This window comes from Silene latifolia, chromosome 10 (assembly GCF_048544455.1).
Source record: "Silene latifolia isolate original U9 population chromosome 10, ASM4854445v1, whole genome shotgun sequence".
NCBI lineage: Eukaryota > Viridiplantae > Streptophyta > Magnoliopsida > Caryophyllales > Caryophyllaceae > Silene > Silene latifolia.
Window position 1 is genome coordinate 162623514 of NC_133535.1, and position 8821 is coordinate 162632334.

General features: G+C 36.6%; 1 protein-coding gene across 1 annotated transcript; it reads left to right on the forward strand.

The window, feature by feature from the left end:
* The first annotated feature begins 1915 nt into the window (after nucleotides 1–1915).
* On the forward strand, nucleotides 1916–3292 carry LOC141608835 (uncharacterized). The gene has a single exon (XM_074428183.1). It carries the CDS (start codon nucleotides 1916–1918, stop codon nucleotides 3290–3292), a length of 1377 nt encoding a protein of 458 aa, XP_074284284.1.
* Nucleotides 3293–8821: the final 5529 nt, after the last annotated feature.

Sequence of the window (8821 nt, forward strand, 5' to 3'; positions counted from 1 at the left end):
AGTTTAGTGGCACTATTCCTAGGCATATATGCTTCTTGCCTCGGCTCCAAATCATGGACCTTGGACATAACCATTTGACGGGATCCATTCCTCATTGTTTAACTAACCTTATAGCAATGACGTCACCTAACGCATCAGCATTTGTCGATACAAGTGATGTTAATGAGGTAATCCAAGGTATAAAGCGTGCATATGCGAGCACGCTACAATATTTGGTGGACATAGATCTCTCCTGCAATAACTTGGTGGGTGGCATTCCGCATGACATGACAAAGATCGCTGGCTTGTTAAATCTCAACTTGTCGTGAACCATTCCCGACAATATTGGGGATTTGAAGTCCTTGATCTCACTAGATTTGTCAAGGAATAAACTCAGAGGAAGAATCCCAACCAGCATAGGCGAAATATATACATTGACCCACCTTAACCTGTCATACAACAATTTATCAGCTATTACTTCCGATTAGTGTCTGATACAAACGATAGGCCCGAATTGACCCAAGCTGAATTGGCCCGATCCGCATCCAATCCAGTTGACCCATTTACCAGGTCTACTCAATACTAACATATGTGCCACCAAATACTACTCGTACATGCTGCGCTCAACATCATGTCATCATTCATAAACATGTGGACAACACAAGGACAATAGGTAAGAATAATGCATTGCATGAATGCGCACTATTTTTGTGCAACTAGTTTCATTTCTATTCATTAGCCTTGGCTGCCCTCAAGTTGTAGACATTGGTGGAAAACAGTTTACTGTTTAGGGCATTAAAAATACTCAAGTTAAGAGGAAACCAAATTAGTGGCACTATATGCCTTGTCGATCTCCAACTCATGACATTAACATGTACATTATATATGTAAGATTGTAAGGTATCTATTAACTTGTGTTTTCCACAAACTTGTATAGCAATAGCATTAACAATGGAAACTCAGTTAATAACTTGCCTACTAATTTACACATTCATCTTTTTGAATACAAGATGGTGTAGCTGCAATGGAAACTCAGTCAATAACTCAATCTTAAGATGTAAACCTTATGAAAGAGCGGCATTGCTCAACTTCAAGCACAATATCTCCTATTTCGACAAAGATGTATCATCTTCGTGGAAAGGCGAGGAATGCTGCAATTGGAGAAGGGTGGTTTGTGATAACACAACCGGTCATATTCTCAAGCTCCATCTTAATGGAGCCGACTATAATAACTTACTTAAAATGGAGAAGCTTGAATCCATGGTGTATTTGCTTGAGCTGAGACAACTGCATAGCTTAGACCTGAGCGTCAATGATTTCAATTATAGCTCAATTCCGATATTCATGGGTTCAATGAAGCAACTCAGGTATCTCAATCTCTCATTTGCTTCTCTCGGTGGGTTAGTTCCTTATGAATTAGGTAACCTCACAAACCTAGAATTCCTTGATCTTAATAGTAACATGTTATCGGGTGAGATTCCAGCGTCTTTAGGGAATCTATTAAATTTGAAAAAACTAGATCTTTCTTATAATAAGTTGAGTGGCAAAATACCAACATCAATAAGTAAACTATCAAAAATGAATGAGCTTGATCTTTCTTATAATAAGTTGAGTGGTAAAATACCAACATCAATAGGTAAACTCTTCAAGTTGCAAAGTTTAGATATTAGCTACAATCCATTCGAAGGTACAGTTTTGTCTGAACCCCACTTTGCGAACCTCTCAAGCTTGACATATTTAGACATGTATGATACGATGCTAACACTCAACCTGTCTTCTGATTGGGTGCCTGCTTTCCAACTTCTAGAATTCTATCTTTGATAATCGCAAAATCAATGGACAATTTCCTCCATGGCTTCAAACTCAAAAAAATCTATATGATCTCATTTTGTCTAATGCAAATATCTCGGGGCTCATGCCTAGATGGTTTCATACAATGCAACAACTTGACTCTGTGGTTCTTTCTAACAACAATCTTAGCGGGTCTCCTATTTTTCCCATTAATTTCTCCATAATCAGTCTCTCTAATAACTATCTGTCAGGGGATTTTTTTTTGCTAAATAGCAGTAAAAGAGAAGTATATCAAAATGCTACCTTTATAGATCTTTCAAATAATTCCATCTATGGGTCGCTTCGAGAAGGTTTAGATCATAGAGTGCCTAATTTGAAAATCCTCTTCCTTTCAAGTAATCAAATTAGTGGTCCAATCCCCAATTCTTTGTGCGAACTTAAGTCGTTGATTGGTTTAGATATTCATAATAATAGCTTATCTGGAGTAATTCCAAATTGTTGGGCTAATATTTCAACTCTTTACTTTCTACGTCTCTCGCACAATAAGCTAAAAGGACATATTCCCTGCTTTAATAATAAAGATTCGAACCAGCTCGAGACATTGGGCAATAAATTTTATTTGCATTTGAATGACAATAAGTTGAGCGGAGAGATCCCTTCGTGCTTGACCGACCTCACAAATCTCACGATTTTAGACATTGGTGGAAATCACCTCTCGGGCAAAATGCTAAGTTGGTTTAGTGCCGAAAAATTAAGGGAAGTTAAAATACTTAGGCTCCGAGATAACAATTTTAGTGGCACTATTCCTAAGCAGATTTGTTCATTGGCTAAGCTTCAGCTCATGGATTTTGGACATAACCAATTTACGGGATCCATTCCTGGTTGTTTAAGTAACCTTACAGCCATGACTATTCCCATAACATCACATTATTTTGATACGCATTTCGATACAACTGGTGTTAGTGAGGTGATCCAAGGTATAGAGAGAGCATATACGAGTAATCTACAATACTTGGTGGATATAGACCTTTCCTACAATAACTTGTCGGGTAGCATTCCTGATGATATGACAAAGCTCTCTGCCTTGATAAGTCTCAACATGTCGTATAATCAGTTATCTGGAACGATACCTGAGAATATTGGGGGTTTGAAGTCATTGTTCGCACTAGACTTATCAAACAATAAACTCGGGGGTAGTATCCCAACAAGCATGGGTGAACTATACAGCTTGAGCCACCTTAACTTGTCCTACAACAATTTATCAGGTCAAATCCCGACTGGCAATCAGTTACAAACGTTGTCTGATCAAGCCTCAATATATGCCGGAAATCCTTATCTTTGTGGCGATTTTCTGCCTAAAAAGTGTAAAAGCAAAGTAGACGAGCAAGATAAGGGTAGGAGCAATAAAGACAAAGGTTTTAATAATAAGGAGAAGTTCGAGAAAATGGGGTTCGGCCTGGTAGTGATGTCAGGATTTGCTACTGGTTTCTGGGGTGTTGTTGGGGGGTTTGGTGGTGAATAGGAGGTGGAGGCATGCAGTTTTCCGACGTGTCGAAGATGGTTATAACTGGTTGTATATGAGGTTGGCCAAAGCTAGGAGGATCAAGAGGAAATGAGATGGTTCATTTGTTAATGTAGTGATGTTTCCAATTCAAGTAATTGACTTGCACAATAGTGAGTTTGATAAGTTAAATAATTTTGATAAATGTATGTCGATATTGGTGTTGTTGTTTATGGAGTTCGTCAACATGTTAATCGCGCACATAAAAATTGTTGGACGAACCAGAAGTAATTCTTGTTTAATCCTTATAGAACGAACAATTGGAATTGACATAACTTGATTTAATAGCAATTGTAAAGGTTATCTCAGAAATAATAAAAACGCAAACGAAACTAATTTCCTTATAAAATTTTCGTTTCCGTGATGTGAACTGATGTTGTGCAACGCAATCAAACCTGTACCCGGACCCAACTGACCTATTTTCCTGGTGTAATTGCCACTGTTAGAATCTGGCTGGATTATGCACACAGTAGTATATATAATTTCATTTTCCTCGAAGCTGTTTCAAATACCAAATGCATTTCTATCACATAAAAAAGGAGCAAATATTGATGTTTATTTTCGCAATACACAATTTTACTATTTCAAACCCGAGTTTTCACTGAAATTAGTGTAGATGATCATCTCCTAAATTTGAATTGAATTGAATTGAAATCCGTACACGAAATTAGTAACAAAATGCAATCAACTATCTACTGGAGCTGTACAATTGAAAATCAGCTTGAAATTTCCAAGATTATCGTTTACTCTGTATATGTTATTCAGTTTAATCAAACTTACGACGACGAAGGAACCTTAAACATAAGGCATCAATCATTGGATAATTTAAGTCAAGTCGTCATCATTGCTAATCGTCGCTATCAAATTCACGTCGATGTTGTTGTTGTTGAATAATTGTACGGCCGTGACTGTTAATTGAAGTTATGCTGAAAATTTTTCAATCCGCGTTTACCACACCCCCTAAAGAAAATCATCATGTAAGGCTATGAATATAATCGTGTTTTAAACTTAATTTTAAAGTAAATTCAAAAGTATGGATATTGATGGATATCCGCATCCAATCCGATTATTTTGGATATCCGAACATTGGATATACAAAACATTTGGTTTGAATATTGAATATCTTTCACAAGAATGAAAAATCGAACCTTTTGACACACAAAATTGGCAAGTGAGATTTTGTATTTTTTGGGTATTAACCAGGAGTCTCGTATTTTTTGACCTTTTCTTTCGCAATAATGAAAAATAGAACCTTTTCACACACAAAATTACCCGATTTCTCTAGCATTTCTGTTTTTCTTAGTTTTTGTGCTGTTCTCAACACAAAACATGGTCATAAAAAATCACCCAAATTGAAATCAATTAATACAATTATGGTGGCAACTGGCAATTCGTGAAATCGGTTCCTCAAATTAGTAACAAAGTGCAAAATTTTTATATCAGAAATCAGCTTGAGAATTAGGGATTAGGGTTTATGAGATTAGGCGTTTCTTTAAGCGAGCTTCAAATCGGGTTTCGAGTTGCGGAATGATGATAATCTAACATGATTGATTTGGTGAGCTACTTTCTTTCCTTACTTTCTGGTTTTTTCTTTTTAATATTAATCGCTTTTATAAAGACTTACAGAACACAATCTTAATTAGTACTTACAGAACACAATCTTAATTAGTACTAACAAAACACAATCTTAATTCCCAGAAAATCAGCTTGAAGTTTTCTGGTTTAGTTAAGTTAATTTAGGATTAAGGGTTAGTGAAATCAGGGATTTGGTTTAATTGGTTGACCATTATTGTTAGAATCGGGTTTGGTATTGCCGAAACCTAAGACGTATGTGCCGGGCACCCCACAACATTGGGACCTCATAATTCTGCATACCTCCAAAATACTTCTCATTATCATTGGGACTAGCTCCTCCTGATGCGTGTTTGTGTCTCCATGACTTTTAATGCAAATGTAATCATTTGAGTCGGAAAATAACAATAATACAGAGTAATAAGATGTGAATCGATAATCATTTGAGGCGAATGATATAACTATATGTACACACTATATATATATATAGGCTGTGTCGATCAGCTTGTATAAGGAATAAGGTGTTTTTTTAACAAACTTGTACATTAAACTACCATTTACCATTTTACCACTGTTTGTTCATAACAATGCGGAGCACAATAATTACTTGCCTACTGATTTATACATTTATCTTTCTCAATACAAGATGGTGTAGCTGCAATCATAACTCGCCCAACAATTCAACCGTGAAGTGTATACCTTCTGAAAGAGACAAAGATGTTTCATCTACATGGGAAGGTGAGGAATGCTGCCAATGGAGACATGTTAGTTGTGATAAGACAACCGGCCATATTCTCCGGCTCGGTTTAATTGGATACTCGCTTCAAATGAAGACGCTCAATTCCTTAGTGTACTTGCTTGAGCTGAAACGACTGGAGTGGTTGGACCTGAGCCACAATAATTTCACTTATAGCTCAATCCCGAAATTTATGGGTTCATTCAAGCAACTCAGGTATCTTGATCTCTCGTCTGCTTCACTTGGCGGATTAGTTCCTTATGATTTATGTAATCTCACTAACCTACGATTCCTTCGTCTTTATGGTAACATGTTATCGGGTGAGATTCCAGCATATTTAGGGAATCTACTAAATTTGAAGGAACTTCATCTTTCCCGAAATAATTTAAGCTCAATAGCATCCTCTCTTAGGTTTCCATCAACCTTGGAGTCCTTATTTCTTTCTTTCAATCAGTTAAGTGGCAAAATACCAACATGATAGGAAAACTTTCCAAGCTACAAAACTTATATATCAATTCCAATCCATTCAAAGGTACAGTTTTATCTGAATCCCACTTTGCTAACCTCTCAAGCTTGATAGAACTATCCATTGACGATACCATGTTAAAACTCAACTTGTCTTTTAATTGGGTGCCTCCATTCCAACTTAATTTTTTTTCAGCCAATAGATGCAAAATCAATGGACAAATTCCACCATGGCTTCGAACTCAAAATAACCTAACAAATCTCGAATTGTCTAATACAAACATCTCCGGATTCATGCCAAGATGGTTGCATACAATGCAACAACTTGACTCAATGGATCTTTCTAACAACACGCTTAGCGGGTCTCCTATTTTTCCCATTAACATTTTCTTTATCGACCTATCTAATAACTCTCTTTCTGGGTTATTATTGTCAAATTGCAGTAAAACAGAAAAATATCACTCGGCTCAAGAAATATATCTGCAAAATAATTTTATCACCGGGCCGCTTCCGGAATGTTTAGGTAGTATAATGCCTTGGATGGAAAACCTACTTCTTGCCAATAATCGAATCGTGGGTTCCATCCCTAATTCTTTGTGCCAATCTAGGACATTGACTACTTTAGATATGCAAAATAATATGTTAACAGGAGTGATTCCAAATTGTTGGGGTTTATCTCAGACAATGCTTGCATCCCTATACCTTTCGAATAATAACCTTAGTGGTCCAGTCCCTAATTCATTGTGCCACCTTACGTCATTGAGTATTTTGGATATCCAAAATAATAGCTTATCAGGGGTAATCCCGAATTGCTGGGCAAACGTTTCAAGCCTTTACTTTGTACGTCTCTCGTACAACAAGCTCAAAGGACATATTCCCTGCTTTAACAACAGAGACCCCTACCCGAATGAGATAATCACTGACTTTTATTTGCATTTGAATAACAATATGTTAAGTGGAGAGATCCCTTCATGCTTGAGCGGTTTCACAAATCTGAAAGTTTTAGATATTGGTGGGAATGAGTTCTCGGGCAAAATGGTCAAGTGGTTTAGAGCTGAAAAATTAAGGGAACTGCAAATACTTAGGTTTCGAGGAAACAATTTTAGTGGCACTATTTCTAGGCAGATATGCTTCTTGCCTCATCTACAACTCATGGACCTTGGACATAACCAATTTACGGGATCCATACCTCATTGTTTAAGTAATCTTACAGCCATGACTTCACCTATACGTCCTAATAATGTATCAAAAGATAACTTTCAAGGCGATATTAAGGAGGTAATTCAAGGAATAGAGCGTGCATATACGAGCACGCTACCATATTTGGTGGATATAGATCTTTCTGGCAATAAACTTTCAGGTAGCATTCCCGACGACATGACAAATATCTCCTGCTTGATGAGTCTCAACTTATCATATAATCAGTTATCTGGAACCATTCCTAAGAATATTGGGGGTTTGAAGTCATTGATCTCACTAGACTTATCAAGGAATAAACTCAAGGGAAGTATTCCTACAAGCATAGGTCAAATATATACATTAAGCCACCTTAACCTATCCTACAACAATTTATCTGGCCAAATCCCTCACGGAAATCACTACAAACCCCAATCCCACCAAGCCTCAATTTATGCCTAAATCCTTATCTCTGTGGTGATTTTCTGCCTAAGAAGTGCAAAAGCAAAGTTGACAAGCAAGATAAGGGTACGAGCAATGAAGGCAGTGGCGATAACAAAAAGAAGCTCAAGAAGATGGGATTCGACCTGGTAGTGATGTCGGGATTTGCTACAGGTTTTTGGGGTGTTGTCGGGTGTTTGGTGTTAAATAGAAGGTGGAGGCGTGCGTTTTTCGGGCGTCTTGAAGATGGTTATAAACTTATAACTGGTTGTATGTGATAGTTGTTCTGAAGGTGCGGGTGATCAAAGCTAAGATCAGGAGAGGAGAATGATAAAGCAGTTTTGTGTATTCAACAAAGTGAGTAGCATTCTTGTCACTTATTATTATTATGGAGTCCTGTTATTATTATTATTATTATTATTATTATTATTATTATTATTATTATTATGGGTTAAGAGCAAGCTATAATTGTAATTATTGGGTAAGGCGGTTTTGTTCTTTTATTGATAGCAGCAAATGTATGTTTTTTTCTAGAAAAGGATCCGTCTCATGGTGTGAGGCCGCCTTATTCTAAAATTTGTGAAACTACATTAGTAATGTTGTCCGGAGTACTACTTGAATAGAAGCAAAAGTATATTATTTCCTTAACGACGTATCTGATGAAAAGGTTTACGTTTCTTATAGAAATTACTGATTTCAATTAGATGAAAATCAAAAAAAAGAAAAAAAGTATATGAGATGAGCCTGGAGGGCATAATTTAGTGCCGTAAAGTGAAAACAAACTAGTAATGTTAGTATTCTAGTAGAGATAAAGTGGTAATATTACCTTATCATAACTAAAGAATTCATAATTTCATCATGTCCCATTTTTATGGCACTAAGATGGACATAAAAATCACAAAAGAAGTTCGTAATGTCCTGAACTTGTCCAGAAAGCCCAATTAGACCCAGTCCGGCTCGGCCCGGCCCGACATTTTGTTGTTCCAATTGACTACCGTCATGTTCGATCAAAAAATGTTTATTTCAGATGATGCCAACACAAACATACATTTTGCATATTTTCACCAATTTTTTTTACTAAATTAAGGAAGTCAATCAAT

What these genes read in the sequence shown, in the direction of transcription:
- LOC141608835 (XM_074428183.1), top strand. Translation starts at nt 1,916, where the DNA reads ATGCAACAACTTGACTCTGTGGTTCTTTCTAACAACAATCTTAGCGGG.